Source organism: Talpa europaea (assembly GCF_964194135.1).
Source record: "Talpa europaea genome assembly, chromosome: 1".
Classification (NCBI taxonomy): Eukaryota; Metazoa; Chordata; class Mammalia; order Eulipotyphla; family Talpidae; genus Talpa; species Talpa europaea.
In genome coordinates, this window is record NC_140073.1 from 8960122 (window position 1) to 8978081 (window position 17960).

At 40.0% G+C, this 17960-nt stretch overlaps 2 protein-coding genes across 2 annotated transcripts; both read left to right on the top strand.

The window, feature by feature from the left end:
• Positions 1 to 4592: 4592 nt before the first annotated feature.
• LOC311170995 (olfactory receptor 5B3-like) lies at positions 4593 to 5531 on the top strand (the record flags this gene model as incomplete). The annotated part of the gene is made up of 1 exon (XM_084233530.1): positions 4593 to 5531. One exon carries the CDS (start codon positions 4593 to 4595, stop codon positions 5529 to 5531), a length of 939 nt encoding a protein of 312 aa, XP_084089656.1.
• An 11490-nt stretch (positions 5532 to 17021) lies between these two features.
• Positions 17022 to 17960, top strand: LOC311167479 (olfactory receptor 5B3-like; the record flags this gene model as incomplete). The annotated part of the gene is made up of 1 exon (XM_084228499.1): positions 17022 to 17960. One exon carries the CDS (start codon positions 17022 to 17024, stop codon positions 17958 to 17960), a length of 939 nt encoding a protein of 312 aa, XP_084084625.1.

A 17960-nucleotide genomic window follows, 5' to 3' on the forward strand; every position in this document is an offset into this window, starting at 1 on the left:
TTTTGTCTCATAAGTTTTCTAGAATAAAGACTATTCTTTGTAAGGTGTAGTCTCTGAGGTCTGCAATTTTACCTGTGATCCTGAGTAGTGTGTCAGGTATTTCTCTGAACTCCACAATTGCCTCACCATGTTCTTCACTCAACATTCACTGATAAGCCTTTGAAGTGTTTTCCAGAGTTCCAACAAATTTCATTTTCAGGGTATTTGCTTGTTGTTTCAGAGATCTGTAAAGAGATGGACCCTTGAAACATACTAATTGTTTTTTATGCCTTTCTTTTTAAAAGACACTGATTATTACATTTGGGCTCACCAAATAATCCAGGTAAATACCTCATTGTAGTACTCTTACTCTAATTACATATGCAAAGAACAAATTGATTTGTACCAAAAAATATTCAAAGTAGGTTCTGACTCACGCAATATTTTCAGAATCCAGGAACTGACCTGATATGTGTGAGAACATTTATTCAGGCCCTGCTGATTCCTTCTCACTGACTCTTTCCCTTGCCCATCTCCCAGGGGCCTGGCCAAGTGCAGGGCTCCCTCTGGGTGCTCATCCAAGGCTATGAGGCTTCCACATCCACAGCTTCTCTGACCACACCTGAAGCCTCTTCAATCCCTGTAGCGGGAGAGGGATAATGGACAGTAATGGGTCTGCTTCACAGCACCCAGAATGACACATGCCAATTCTTTCTAAGTCCATGCTCTACAACTGACACCAGACACATTGTACCCAAAATGGACAGGCACATGTAGGGAAGCAGACGTAATGTTTAAACACCACTATTTTGTGACCCACACTGCAGTAATGTTTACTAACAGTAATATTGAACATTTCAGAACACCTGAAGTGTGTTAGGTACTTTCTCTGGTTTGTCTGTATGGGACCTGCAAATCTTGACAATCCTAGGAGGATGCCTCATGCAGTTATCTCCCTCTCACACATGAGAAGCTGAAGTTAGATGATTAAATTATTTAAACATTTGAAGCCAAGTCACCTTTTATGTGGAGCAACCCGGTAACCACCCCACACGCCTGCATGAGATAGCTGTGATACTTCAGCTTGGGACTATGAGCTTAGAGACCACTCAGAGGAAAGATTGGATCTATGGGCTTTTGTGAAAAGGGAAGCATTTTCAAACCATGATTATAGTGGTAATGTAGATTGAATGATAAAACAAATTGTTAAATGTATTCAATAAGACATCTTCCACAAAGATCAGAAATGAAAATAAAGTATAAGTGAAATCAAATTTTAACAAGGAAAGAAACTCGTGCTGTACTATTTACAGCAACCAAGATACAGAAGCAACCCAAATGCCTCAACACAGAAAAATGCATCAAAAAGCTGTGGAATATTTACACCGTGGAATATTACTCGGCAGTCAAAAAGAAAACTGATGCCATCTGTGGCAACATGAATGGAGCTGGAAGGGATTTTGCTAGCTGAAATAAGTCAGAAGGAAGAAGATAAATATCAGATGATCTTACTTATATGTGAAATACAGAGAAATAAAAAAGTCAAAACTAGCAAGCTGACCACAGATGAGGCATGCAGCAGAGGAGAGGAATAGGAATAGAGGGCAGTCAATACAGAGGAGGAAGAGGGATATAAACAAGGAAATGTTGTGATGGTGCATGAGTAATATAGTGGTGGGAGAATGATGGTGTCTACAATGATAAAAGAAAAAAGTTTTAATTAATAATGTTTTTAAATACAGGACCTAGTGAATGTTTAATTTAGAATATGTTTCCTTTTGGGAATGTAAAGTTTTCAGATTCATCATACAGTTTTACAATTCCTAGTTAATGAAGTATATTTACCAGAATTTCAAAAATAACTCCCTGATATTAACCCAAATGAAATAAAAATTTATTTTTGCACAAAGATTTCAGCCTGGCTTTTATATCAGCTTTGTTTATAATCACTAGACTAGAAACAATATAAAAGGTTCTCAACAGAGGTAAGAAGAAAAAAAAAATAGGTTCATCACAAGGAATACTGCTTTGCAATTTAAAATTGCACTATAGATACAGGTGACAATGTACATGGATTTAAGCTGAATTATGTTAAGTGAAAATTGCCAGATTCAAAGACTATGGATTCTGAGGCTCTAGTTAAAGATATTGTTCAAGGGAAAATTTATGTGAAATAAGCAGGTCAGTAATTATGACAGCGCTGACTCCAAAGAAGCTCAGGGACCGATATCTTGGAAATACATTAAGACATGAGCATACTACTCTCTGCAACTGGTTAATAAAAAAAAAATGTGAAATAACAATGCAAACATGTTTGTACACCCTAAAAATATATGATGTGGTTACCATAGGCAGCTTGATTATTGCATCATTTGGAAAGTGGAATGCTGCCCAAGGTGTCCACATGGGGGACGTCCCCTGAGAACTTCATGTCTTTATAATCCACTCTCAGACCCATCCACAGACCCACAGTGAACTTTGGTAGCCTTGTTTTACAATGGCCAGACTTTGGTCCCAGACCTCTGAATATCATGTGTTCATCTGAATCTGATGGTTTGCATGTGAAGATCTTCCTCTGTTCTCTGGATTTTCTATGAACAAGCAGCCATGGCCAAGGAAACACGACAAGGTAAAAATGATACTGAATAACTGAAATGAAAACCCCTAAATGTTTGTTTTATACACATTGGTTTGTGACTTGCAAACTCACGTCCGTGGCCTGCAGGAAAGAGGCAATGTTATTATGGCTATTTTATCAATAAGGGGAAAACAAGTGTCCCTTCCAAAACCACAAGAGAACACATGGTAGATTCAGGACTTGAGTCCATGTTAATGATTTTTCCTCCATCCTTCCCTGCACTAGAGACCTTGGAACCTGCGCCCACTACTGCACAGAGCTTCTCCAACACAGTCTGGGCGTTATTCCCTGGCTGGATTCTTTTTACATTCTTCAGGGTTGACTGTCCTTTGCTTTCAAGTAGAAGGTAAGCTTCTATATTCAATATGCTTTTAATGAAAGTTGTAATTCATGCCAAAGTCATGGGGCAGCTACTGTGATGTGTTGACACAGACATAGAAATTTTCAACATTTTCCCTGAAATCTGAGGTGAAACTGGGGAGTATCAAAACATCCACTAACACAAATTTAGATGATGCTAGGGGACCACACTGCTCCCTACAAAGGATGAGTGGAGTGGGGGGAATGTGATGTTGTGATTAGACTAAATTTCATATAATCCACTACAAATCAGCATTGGCCATAAGCAACTTTTCCATGAGCCCAAGTTCCAGCCCAGCGCTGAACCTTCCCACAGAGTCTCTCCACTGGTGACACGCACATGCCCCCCTAATCCGGGCAGTCCACCACATCCTGTGAAAAGGAGTCTTAGCTACTTCACTGTGAAACATAAAAACACTGAGTTTTGCGCAGTGCAGTTGATAAGTAATATAAAGAGAGTTTTGTCTAATTTAATTGAAATGTAGGAAAGAGGATCACACTGTGGAGACATACCAGCAAAAAATAAATAAATAAATAAATTTCAAGTCTTAGTTTAAACATTTTAAAGAATTAAACAAATGAAGTGATCCACAGTGATTCCTTATTCACCAGCTTAGAATTCTAGAAAATTTATACGTTAAATTCTGTGTTGAAGTTCACATATTAGTTTCAGAAAGTTTGAGATACACACCCTTGCTATAATGAATCAATGACCGAGGTATATAAACATTAGGTTTACTAAATGTATCCACAGTTAACTCTCTATTCCTTTATTTGTTCTTGCTTTAGGACATCTGATTTCTAAAAAACCCCCATGGAGAACACCACAGACGTGACCCAGTACATCCTCCTAGGACTGACCAAAGTCACAAACCTAAGAGCCCCTCTTATATATTCACTCTTACATATGCCATAAATGTCACTGGGAACCTGGGGGTGATCCTGTTGATTCTTTTGGACTCTCGTCTCCACACGCACACATACTTCTACTCAGTAAACTTTCTCTGATGGACTTCTGTCACTCTACAGCTGTCATCCCTACAATCATAGCAGGGTTGCTCATAGGAGTTTAATCAAATTAATTAAAATGTAGGAAAGAGCATGAAACTTGGGAAACACTTCACCCAGGAACAAAATTTGGCTTCCCAATGACTATATGTGGAACCATGAATAAATGACTCATTCTCTTGGGCCTGGCTATGTAAGGAAAATAATGACTACCCAGCCTGAGAAGTTGTTGAGAAGAATCAGTGAACACAGCTGTAGAGTCCAAAGTTTGTCTAAGCAAAGCTGAGATCTCATTGTAAATTCCAGAATTGCACAGTGAGACTTTTTCACTAAATTTTCAAGTCTCGGTTTACAAATGAAAAACTGGTGAGGTGATGCATAATTCCTCATTCATCAAGTTAGAATTCTAGATAATTTATGCATTGTATAAATAATGTATAATTTATACATTGATGGTCATGTTTTAGGTACAGAGATGCTTGAGACACATACTCTTGCTATAATGAAATGGAATATAAGCATTTATGTTTCATTGTAATTTTGACATCAAACTTTCTGTTCCTTTATATCTTATTGCTGTAAGTCATCTGATTTCTAAACAGCCTCCATGGAGAACACCACAGAAGCAACACAGTTCATCCTCCTAGGACTGACCAAAGACACAAAACTACGCATCCCATTTGTAATGATCTTCACTCTTGTATATGCAATAAATGCCATCGGGAACCTGGGGATGATCCTGTTGATTCTGTTGGACTCTCGTCTCCACACACCCATGTACTTCTTCCTCAGTAACCTGTCTCTGATAGACTTCTGTTACTCTACATCTGTCAGCCCTACAGTCATAGCTGGGTTGCTCATGGGTGACCTGGTCATCTCCTACAGTGCATGTGCTGCTCAGATGTTCATTTTTGCAGCCTTTACCACTGGGGAAGTTTTCATCTTGGCTGCAATGGCCTATGACCGCTATGCAGCCGTGTGCAAACCCCTGCATTACACCACCATCATGCCCACAGGTGTGTACGTGGGTCTGGCTATAGTCTGCCATACTGGTGGTTTCATCAATGCCTGCATCCATGTTGGGGAAACATTCAGTCTCACTTTCTGCAGCTCCAATATGGTCCATCACTTCTTCTGCGATATTCCAGCAGTCATGTCTCTCTCTTGTTCTGATAAGCATGTTGCTGAGATGGTTATTGTTTATGTAGACACCTTCGTTGTATTTTCTTCACTTTCAGTTATCTTTGTATCCTACATGTTCATTTTTATCACCATCTATAGGATGCGCAAAACTGCAGGCTATCATAAGGCTCTGTCCACCTGCGCTTCTCACATCACTGCCATCACCATCTTCTTTGGGCCGATCATCTTTATGTACTTGCAGCCCAGCTCTAGCCATTCCATGGACACGGACAAAACAGCATCTGTGTTTTATACAATGGTCATCCCCATGCTGAACCCCATAGTCTACAGCCTGAGGAACAAGGAGGTCAAGAATGCATTCAAGAAGTTGGGTGAGAAGACAAAATTGTCTCTGGGATTGTGACTTTAACATTGTGCGTGGTATAATTACCTTTCATGCCTCTCAATCTTCTTCATGTATTGACCTATAATTAGCAATATACTTAAGTCCTGAAGTGACGCCCTCACCTTTTCTAAAGTCTATTGTCTAGAATGAGGAGAGCTGACAACAATGGAAGTCTAACTAAGAATAGCTAAAGAGAAGCACAAAATGTGCATTTCTATGTTTCAAAAATACTTATTAAGGATATTTGGCTTATTCACTTGTTCTGCATGTATTTTCTCTGCCATGGACACTACAACCACATGGGTGCATCAAATAGCAAGAGGAAAATGAGAGTATTTTTTTTAACAAAACTAATTGAAATATTGAATTGGAATATTGATATATAAAATATGTCACAGTGTGTTTACTTGAAAAATAATCTAAGACTCCTAATTTGGGGGGAAAGGGATACGCTCATAATACTTTGTGTTTATTTCATTGGCATATTTTATTGACAGAATATAGACTTAACATCATACATGAATCACAAATTCTGATTGCTTGAGTCATTTTGTGAGCTTATATTTTTTCATTATACCTTTCAAAAGGAAAATATCCACAACAAATTCAAGGAAGAAAAGTACAAGCATTTTCAATTTCTGCCTAGATAACTCCTAATTTGCACACATTGAAAAACATGCAGTGAGACATTAACATGTATTCAATATCTACAAGTGTTTCTGATGGTTACCCTTGCTTATTAATCCTTAATTTATCAAAGTTAAGTTTCATTGTATCTTTTCACTCCTCCAGTTTGTTGCACAGTTCATTCACAATGATTGTTTTCAAAATTTCCTCCGAACTCCAAGCAGCAATTATGTGCTTGCGATTTTGTCTCCCTGCCACCTCAATGGGGACTGTGAAGGTTCTGCTTCAATGATATTCTATCCCAGATGTGGTGTTCAATAGCCATCTTCAATAATGTTCATCACCTACCCCACTGATTAATATTTTGTAAGGAAAGTGAGAAAATCAGACTATTTTTCGCCTTCCACACCACAGACAGCCCATTCCTGAAATGCTCAGTGATGACCAGTAAACTATTGGGACACAGTCCTTGGCCAGTTTAAGTGCCCCTCACTGCCCTGTATCACTAGCACCCTATGTGGGATGTCAGATAAATGATGTCATCACAATGGTAGCCATGTTGGGTGGAGTTGAGAACCAACACTCTCAGAAAGGAATACAGGTAATTATTAAGCAACCAAAAAGGGTCTCAAAAAAGACAAGTAAGCCTCTTAAAGTCAGTAAACCTCTTAAAATCACCCATGTCCAAATGTGAGTGGATCTACTGAGAGCCAGTGTAGGTCATGCCAAGATATGTATTACACAGCCCAAAGCATACTTGCTAGAGTTATGGATACAAGTGTGAGAGGACCACAGTTCACTGCCATAAGGAGACAGGCCACAATGAAGGGAAAATGTGGGGACTCCTGGGCCCAGGCACATACACACTGCCTGGAGGATTATTTGCTGCCAACCCCAGCCTGTGAGGAGGCCCTGTTTGCTTTGGATAGGATAAGGGCCAAGGGATACATCCACAGGGGTTAGGTGGGGACCAGAGGCCATATGTGGAGCTTTCTGTCCACTGGTCCTCAACCAATATGCAAAGGGTTTTGGACTTAGTAGAAGCGGGGGTGGAGTGTACTCTGTTATATGGGACCCAGAGAAGTTTTAGACATCTGCTTATTACACCTGATGGCTATGGAGGCCGGAGTGTCAAGGTGACAGCAGTGAGGTGACTACTGGGGATTGGGCGATTATCCCCAAAGGAGTATAAAGTGTATGTGTTGCCAATCTTGCAGTACTTTCTGGCAGTGGATGTACTATATGGCTTGTGGCTGGAAATCACAGCTGGAGAATTTTGCCTTAGGATACGTGGGCGGAAGTCACTTTTGCAGGTACATGCGGGTGTCCACCAACACAACTGCCAGTCCGAGGAGAGTGACCAATACTAAATAGTATTGGTTGCAAGGTGGCTACAGAGAGATTACGGGCACAATGGCAGAGTTGGAGAAAGGGGCATAGTGTGTGCTGCCCAGAGCCTCTATAATTCGCCTGATTGGCTGGTGAAGAAGCCTGACAGCTCCTGGCATATAAAATACATTCCCAAGTTGAAGAAAGTGGTTCCAACCTTTCCTGCGGCAGTGTCTTCAATGGCTGAATTGATGGGCTGTCTGAGTTACAAGCTGGGCACATAGCACTTCATAGCTGCTCGAGGTAATGCTTTTTTTCCCATTGCTCCAGCACCAGAGAGTCTAGACCACTTTGCCTTCATGTGGGAAGGATGCAGTGGACATTCACTGAGTTTCTCGGGGTCACCTGCACAGCCCTACTCTGTGCCACGGGATGGTGGCAGCTGACTTGGCCCAGTGGGAGAGGCCATTCTTGGTGCAGTTGTTCCATCATGTTGATGACACCTTATTGTCCAGGGACTGTCTTTCAGATTTGGAAAAAGCTGTATCATTCCTGTGGACACACCTGAAAATATGTGACCTGGCCTGAGCAGCACTCCATTACAGTTCCTATTTCTTTTGCAGGTTATGAGCACAGCATCCCCCACTACTTGTCAAGGGAACTGGCAGAAGAATGACACATATATTGTACAGTGAAAAATCCTGATGGGGATTTTCACCTTCCACACAACAGACATCCCATACCTGAAATGCTCTGTTTCTCAGATTTCAAACATCTAGCAAACAACCAAGGGCCGTACTATGACAGCAATGTCCTTGTTGTGTGACTGTGGGCACCTAACAGTGTAAAAGGGGCTCATGAGTAGAGTTGCTGTTCTGCCTCTCGTAGTGCTGAAGTCACTCCCTTGATCTGTCTGCCTGACTGTGTGTATGTTCCCGTCACCATGAAAGCTCTGCAAACTCTACCAAAGACTCCAAATTTTCTTCTCCTATACAAGAACTGACAGTGAAACTGGCCTGGCCTGAAATGGCTGCAAGACACATAGCCTAACTCTGTAATAGCTCCCTCTGCACTAGACTCTACATTCCCAGACGGCTATCAGTGACATGGTGTTCATTATAGCATGATCCTTGGACTTAAATATGTGTGTTGAAGAGTAGATTCTCAGTAAAATTTGACAACTGATACATGAAATAAAGGTTGGAGTCTAATTGTCCCATGTGCTGATTCTTTGAATGACTGATTATAGTGCTTCCCCTATAACTGAGATCTGCCAGACTTCAATAGTACTCCAAGCTATTGAACAGGATATCTTCTTAGAAATCCAGCTCTAGAGTGTCATCTCAAACCACGTCATGTGTATAGCCTCATTTCATCCTTAGAACTCTTCTATGAGGGTACCCAATATTATTACCCCTCCACTTATAGGTGGTATACTGGAGTGTAGAGAGATTAAACTACTTGGCCAAGATCGTCCTGTAAACCTTGACAGAACTAGCACTTAAAGATAGTTCTCCACAACAGCACAGCTCACACTTGTGAAATCCACACTTGAATACCTTCATAAAAGTGATAATTCTGCCCGGGGTGTTGTTAGTGTGTGTGCTGTGCTAACATACATTTAAAGAGGTATGAACCTATTCCCCTAAATCATACAGTGTTGTAAAACCCAACAGTGTTCTATGTCACAGCAAAAATAACAGTGACAATAAACATTCATCTAAAAAATTAAAGATGCATAAATGATAAAAAAGAGCTAAATAGACACTTTAAAAACACACATGGAGCTACCCACATGGTGTGGCAGACCTCTGGTGCCTCGCCCATTGCTGCCCTCAGCAGTGTCTTCAGTTCATCTTCCTGTTCTGCTCCCTGCTCTGTCTCTGGTGAATTCTCTCATGCTCCTGTGCCTCTGACCTGTACCCCAGTTCTTGTATAATAAACAAAATCTTTAAAAATAAATAAATAAGAATATACATGGCCAAGAAGTGCATTAAAATGTGCTCACCATCTAGGAAGTGCAGATCAAAAATTATATGAGACACCAGCTCACCCCTGTGAGAATGGCCCATCTCAAAAAGATCAGAAACAAGTGATGATGAGGGTTTGGAAGAAAAGGGACCTCATGCACCCTTGGTGGGAATGATCATCCATTGTGTGTAAAACATTGTTACTGCAATAAAAAATACAACTTTCGAGAAGAATTTAGTGAAGTTATAGGGACAAGATCAGCATGCAAATTCAGATGTTCTATTCTCAAGCAGTGAACCCTGACAATGAAATTAAGGAAGCAACTGCATTTACAATAAATCTGAAAGAGAAAATAAACCATCGAGAGACAAAATTAACTGAAGATATGACTGACTTGTACTCTGCAATTTTTGAATAATGCTGAAAAGAATTTTAATAGACCTAAATAAATTTTAATTACCCCATGTTTATGGAAGTTTTTCTTATTTCTTGTTGTGAAATGTAGAATTTTGTTTCATAAGTTTTCCACAATAAAGACTATTCTTTGTAAAGCGTAGTCTCCAAAGTCTGCAATTTTACCTATGACCCTGAGTAGTATGACAGGAATTTTTTTGAACCCAACAATTGTCTCACCATACACTTCACTCAATATTCACTTATAAGCCTTTGAAGTACTTTCCAGAGTTCTAACAAATTTGATTCATAGGGTATTTGCTTGACATTTCAGAGATCTATAAAGAGATGCACCCTTGAAACATACTAATCTGCTTTTTTATGCCTTTCTTTTCATTTTTTTTGCTTGTTTTAATTTAAATTTTATTTTTATATTCCCCATACAAGTACAACCCCCTTACTTTGACCTCAATCCCTCCTTTCCCCACCCTCCACCCCCCATAGAGTGTTTCCGGTTCATAGTTGTTTGTTGATTTTGATTTTTACTTTCTTGTGGTTATTCTTTTTCCTGGTCCCTTATTTAAGTTTTCTAGATTCCTGCTATGAGTGAGGCCATCCGGTATTTTTCTTTTTCTTTCTGGCTTATTTCGCTGACCATGATCCCTTCCAGGGCCATCCATGTTGCTGCAAATTGCATGTGTTTATCTTTTTTGAATGCTGAGTAATATTCCATGGTGTATATGTACCACATCTTCTTGATCCAGTCATCTATTTTTGGGCATTTGGGTTGTTTCCAAAGCTTAGCTATTGTAAACAGTGCTGCTATAAACATAGGGGTGCAGGTGTTCTTTGGAATTGATGTTTCTGTGTCCTTTGGGTAAATACCTAGGAGTGGAATTGCTAGATCATATGGAAGCTCTATGTTTAGTAGGTCCAGAAATCTCCATACAGCTCTCCATAGTGGTTGGACCAGTTTGCACTCCCACCAACAGTGCAGAAGAGTTCCTTTTTCTCCACACCCTCACCAACATTTGTTGTTGCTAGTTTTTTTAATATGTGCCATTCTCACTGGTGTAAGATGGTATCTCATGGTAGTTTTGATTTACATTTCCCTGATTACAAGTGATGTTGAACATTTTTCATATGCCGTTGTATGCCTTTTCTTTTTAAAGGACACTGATGATTATATCTGGGCTCACCAAATAACCCAGGTAAATACCTCATTGTAGTACTCTTAATGTAATTACATATGCAATGTACAAATTAATTTGTACTAAAAAATTTGCAAATTACATTCTGACTCATGCAATATTTACAGATTCAGAAATTGACCTGATGTGTGTGAGAAACTTTATTCAGCCCCTGCTGATTTCCTTCTCACAGACTCTTCTCCAAGCCCATCACCCAGGGGCCTGGCCAAAGGCAGAGTTCCCTCTGGGTGCTCATCCAAGGCTATGAGGCTTCCCATCCACAGCTGTACTGTCCACACATAAAGCCTCTGCAATCCCTGTAGCTGGACAGGGATAATGAACAGTAATGGGTCTGCTTCACCTCACCAGAAATGACACATGTGAATTCTTTCTAAGTCCATGCTCTACAACTGACACCTGACACATTGTACCCAAAATGGGCAGGCACATGTAAGGAAGCAGATGTAATGTTGAACACCACTATTTTGTGACCCACACCGCAGTAATTTTTAGTAACAGTAATACTGAACATTTCAGAACACCTGAAGTGTGCTAGATACTTTGTCTGGTGTGTCTGTACAGGATCTGCAAATCTTGACAATCTAGGAGGATGCCTGATGTTATTATCTCCCACTCACATATGAGAAGCTGAAGTTAGATCATTAAATTATTTAAACAATTTGATGCCAATCACACTTTTACATAGAGCAAACCAGTAACCACCCCACATGCCTGCATGAGGAAGCTGTGATACTTCAGCTTGGGAGTATGAACTGAGACCACTCAGAGGAAAGATTGGATCTATGGGCTTTTGTGAAAAGGAAAACATTTTCAAACCATGATTATAGTGGTAATGCAAATTGAATGATAAATTGTTTAAAAATACTCAGTAAGACATCTTCAACAAAGATCAGAAACAAAAATAAAGTATAAGTGAAATTAAATTTTAACAAGGAAAGTAACTCGTGCTGTACTATTTACAGTAACCAAGCTATAGAAGCAACCCAAATGCCTCAAAACAGACAAATGCATGAAAAAGCTGGGGAATATTTACACAATGGAATATTACTCAGCAATCAAAAAGAAAAACTGATGCCATCTGCAGCAACATGAATGGAGGTGGAAGGGATATTGCTAGCTGAAATAAGTCAGAAGGAAAAAGATAAATATCAAATGATCTTACTTATAAGTGAAATACAGAGAAATCAAAAAAGTCAAGAAAAAGTCAAAACTAGCAAGCTGACCATAGATGAGGCATACAACAGAGGAGAGGAATAGAGGGCAGTCAAAACAGAGGAGGAGAGTGGTAAAAACAAGGAACAGTCATGATGGTTCATGAGTAATACGGTGGTGGGAGAACTATGGTGAGAGAACAATGATGTGAGAGAACTATGGTGGGAGAACAATGATGTAAGAAAAAAGTTTGCATTAATAAAATTTGTTTTTAAATAAAGGAAGGACCTAGTGCTGCAAAGATGTGAAGGTTTAAATTAGAATATGTTTGCTGTTGGGATTGTAAAGTTTGGAGACACAGTTTTACAATTTAAGTGTATTTACCGGAGTTTCAAAAACAACTCCCTGATATTAACCCAAAAGGCATAAAAATTTATATTTGCACAAAAATTTCAGCCAGGCTTTTATATCAGCTTTGTTTATAATCACCAGACTAGAAACAATATAAAAGGTTCTCAACAGAGGTAAGAAGAAAAAAATAAACATAAGGTTCGCACCAAGGAATACTACTTTACAATTTAAAATTCCACGATAGATACTGGTGACAATGTACATGGACTTAAGCTGAATTACAGTAAGTGAAAAGAGACAATAACAAAAACAAAGAGAAACCCCACCAACTGGGAGAACATTTTTGCACCCAACACTAATGATAAAGGACTGATCACAAAAATCTGCAAAGAGCTGATGAGACTCAACAACAACAAAGAAAATAATCCAGTCAAAAAATGGGCAGAAGAGCTAAAAAGAAACTTCTCTGAAGAGGAAATGCAAATGGCCAACAGGCATATGAAAAAATGTTCAACATCACTTGTCATCAGGGAAATGCAAATCAAAACTACCATGAGATACCATCTTACACCAGTGAGAATGGCACATATTAAAAAAACTAGCAACAACAAATGCTGGCGAGGGTGTGGAGAAAAAGGAACTCTTCTGCACTGTTGGTGGGAGTGCAAACTGGTCCAACCACTGTGGAGAGCTGTGTGGAGATTTCTGGACCTACTAAACATAGAGCTTCCATATGATCTAGCAATTCCACTCCTAGGTATTTACCCAAAGGACACAGAAACATCAATTCCAAAGAACACCTGCACCCCTATGTTTATAGCAGCACTGTTTACAATAGCTCAGCTTTGGAAACAACCCAAATGCCCAAAAATAGATGACTGGATCAAGAAGATGTGGTACATATATACCATGGAATATTACTCAGCATTCAAAAAAGATAAACACATGCAATTTGCAGCAACATGGATGGCGCTGGAAGGGATCATGCTCAGCGAAATAAGCCAGAAAGAAAAAGAAAAATACCGGATGGTCTCACTCATAGCAGGAATCTAGAAAACTTAAATAAGGGACCAGGAAAATGAATAACTATAAGAAAGTGAAAATCAAAATCAACAAAAAACTATGAACCAGAGACACTTTAGGGGGGCGGGGGTGGGAGGGGAGGGATTGGGGTCAGAATGGGGGGGCTGCAATTGTATGGGGAATATAACAATAAAATTTATAAAAAAAAAATAAATAAATAAAATGTTGATATTAAAAAAAAAAAAAGAAAAATCCCAGATTCAAAGACTATGGATTCTGAGGCTCTAGTGAAGGAAATTGTTACAAAGGCAAAATTATATGAAATAGGCAGTTCAGTAATTATGACGGCGCTGACTCCAAAGTAGCTGAGGGACCAAAATCTTTGGAAATACATTAAGACATGAGCATACTACTCTCTGCAACTGGTTAATTAAAAAAATAAAATAATCTGAAAGAACAATGCAAACACATCTGTACACCATAAAAATAAGTGATGTGGTTACTCAGGCAGCTTGATTATTGCATCATTTGGAAAGTAGAGTGAGGAGCCTGAGGTGCCCACATAGGGGACATCCCCTGAGAACTTCATGTCTTTATAATCCACTCTCAGCCACAGTCCACAGACCCGCGGTGACTCTGGTAGCCTTGTTTACGATGGCCAGACTTTGGTCCAGCCCCTTTGAACATCATGTGTTCATCTGAATGCTGATGGTTTGCACATGCAGACCTTCTCGGATCTCTGGATTTCCTACGAACTTGCAGCCATGGCCAAGGAAACACGACAAGGTAAAAATGATCCTGAATAACTGAAATGAAAACCCCTAAATGTTTTACAGACATTGGTTTGTGATTTACAGACACACGTCCGTGGGCTGCAAGAAAGAGGTAATTTTATTATGCCTAGTTTATCAATAAGGGGAAAGCAGTGACCCATCCAAAACCACAAGAGAACACATGGTAGATTCAGGACTTGAACCCATGTTAATGATTTTTCCTCCATCCTTCCCTGCTCTAGAGACCTTGGAACCTGTGCCCACTACTGCACAGAGCTTCTCCAACAGAGTCTGTGCATTATTCCCTGGCTGGATTTTTTCTGTCACAAACACACTCTTCAGGATTGACTGTCCTTTGCTTTCAAGCGAAAGGTAAGCTTCTATATTCAATATGCTTTTAATGAAAGCTGTAATTCATGCAAAAGTCCTAGGGTAGCTACTATGATTTGTTGCACACAGACATAGGCATTTTCAAAATTTTTCTTGAAATCTGAGGTGAAACTGGGGAGTGTCAAAACTTCCACTAACACAAATATAGATGATACTAGGGGACCACACTGCTCCCTACAAAGGATGAGTGGAGTGGGGGGAATGTGATGCTGTGATTAGACAAAATTTCGTCTAATCCACTACAAATCAGCATTGGCGATAAAAAGAAATGAAACCAGGATTGTGAAATGACTTGTTGAGACTGCAACAGGAACCAAAGTGAAAAAACAAAATCCAAATTTATTTTAACATTTTCTGCAGAATGGCATCCTTACTGTTTCTGTCTTATCCGCACATGTGAACATTGAACTTTTGATTTGGTCAAAATAAGTTTTAATCTTGAATCTTCTTCAAGCTGTGTGATTGTAGACATGACAAAGTTAAACAAATTCTCAGTCTCTGATGGTGAAAACAAAATAAGAAGGTCGTCCATGACACCCAGACTTACACACACTTATATGTACAAAGCTCTTTGCATCGCTTATTGCACATGTGTGTTAACAGGGCTTGTGTATCTTTGCAAAGGCAACGCCCATTGGGCAAGGCATCTGATGTGAAGTCCCCAGGGAAGAAGGAAGGGAATCACAGATAGCATCCGAGGCTGCCCTTCCAAAGGCAGCTGAGTCTAATAAAATGAATTAAAATACTGGCCTACAATAAAATATTCAACAACATAATATTTGCTTAAAAATAAATGTGCAGGTTAAAGGCAAGCCACAAACTGCACTTTCATCCTCCATCTCTGTGATTCAAATATGGGAGACAGTGATGAAAACAGAATGAGTGTAAGAAAGGAGACTCCAAGGCATGGAAACTGACCATAGATCTCAGCATCCGGGAGTGATGGAGGAATTCAAGGGGAGAGATGGGGGTGGAGCACTATGGACTATGGTGGAGGACCATGATCATCCCGTGAGACCACACCTGAGCAGGAATGATTTATTGTGGAAATAAAAATGAACAAGGATGTAGAATAACGGCAGGTCTGTCAAGAAAAAAAATGGGGGGACTCTTAGAACTAATTAAAATATGGATTCCAAGGAATAAGCTAAGAAAGGAGTACCACCTAGAAGGGAAAAGCAGCCAGTGGTGCAGGGGACAGAGAGTTCTGGAAGGCGTTGAATATCTCAGTGCCCCTGGAGTGTGAGAAGAGGCAAATTAAAGAGGGAGGCTGCAGGACTTCAAAGCTCACTCATGCCTGATGCCCCGTATGTTTCCAGAAGCAACACAGAGGCCATCCTTCAGGTTAATAATACTTTGTTGGCTAAAGCAGTAAGCTACACACTCGACATGTTACTCATGTTTACACATCATCTCACTTAATACTCACAGTAGTAGCTTGAGTTAGGTCTCATTTCTATCTTCTTTTTGTAAACAGATAAAAATAGGTTGGAGGGACTTAGGCTAGTGTCATTATTCCTGGTAGTAAATGGGGGGGGGGGCCTGATAAGCAGCTGTTCCATTAGCCCAAGTTCCAGCCCAGCGCCGAGCCCTCCCTCAGAGGCTCTGCACGGGTGGCATGCACATGCCCCCATACTCCAGGCAGCCCATCACATCCTGTGCACAGAAGTCTTAGCTCCTTCACTGTGAAACCTCAAACACTGAGCTTGGACCAGTGGACATGATGAGTAATTGTAAAGAGAGTTTTATCTAATTGAATTCAAATGTAGGCAAGAGGATCAGACATGGGAAACACTTAACCCAGGAACAAAGTTTGGCTTGCCAATGAGTATATGTGGAACCATGAATAAATGACTCATTCTCTTGTGCCTGGCTATGTAAGTAAAAATAATAACTAACCAACCTCAAAAATTGTTGAGAAAAATAGGTGAACACAGCTGTAGTGTCTGAAGCTTATCAAAGGAAAGCTGAGCTCTCATTTGCAAAATCCATAAATGCCCTGTAGTAAATTTTTACTAAGCTTTCAAGTCTCAGTTTAAAAATATTAAAGAATTAAAAACTGGTGAGGTAATCCATGATGATTCATAAGTTTATTCTAGAAAATGTATACATTGAATTATGCATTGAAGGTCACGTCTTAGATACAGAGATGCTTGAGAAAAATACCCTTGCTATAATGAAATAATGAACGTGGTATATAAACATTTAGGTTTCCTGTAATTTCCATTCTAATTCTCTATTCCTTTATTTCTTATTGCTGGAGGACATCATATTTCTAAACAACCCCCATGGAGAACACCACAGAAGTGACACACTTCATCCTCCTAGGACTCACCAAAACAGTAAAATTACGAATCCCATTTATAATGATCTTCACACTTATATATGCCGTGAATGTCATCGGGAACCTGGGGATGATCCTGTTGATTATTATGGACTCTCGTCTCCACACGCCCATGTACTTCTTCCTCAGTAACCTGTCTCTGATGGACTTCTGTTACTCTACAGCTGTCGTCCCCACGGTCATTGCTGGGCTGCTCCATGGAGACGAGGTCATCTCTTACAATGCATGTGCTTTTCAGATGTTCGTTTTTACAGTCTTTGCCACCGGGGAAATTTTCATCTTGGCTGCTATGGCCTATGACCGCTATGCAGCTGTATGCAAACCCCTGCATTACACCACCATCATGACCACAGGTGTGTGTGTGTGTCTGGCCACAGTTTGCCACACTGGTGGTTTCCTAAATGCCTCCATCCATGTTGGAGAAACATTCAGTCTCACTTTCTGCACAAACAATAAGGTCCATCACTTCTTCTGTGATATTCCAGCAGTCATGGTTCTCTCTTGCATTGATAAACATTATAATGAGATGGTTCTTGTTTATGTAGACTCCTTCAATGTCTCCTCAGCTCTTTCGGTTATCTTTGTATCCTACATATTCATTTTTGTCACCATCTATAGGATGCGCAAAACTGCAGGCTATCAGAAGGCTCTGTCCACCTGCGCTTCTCATGTCACTGCCATCACCATCTTCTTTGGGACAATCATCTTCATGTACCTACAGCCCAGCTCCAGCCATTCCATGGACACGGACAAAATGGCGTCTGTGTTTTATACAATGATCATCCCCATGCTGAACCCCATAGTCTACAGCCTGAGGAACAAGGAGGTCAAGAATGCGATCAAGAAGTTGGGTGAGAAGACAAAATTGTCTCTGAGATTATGA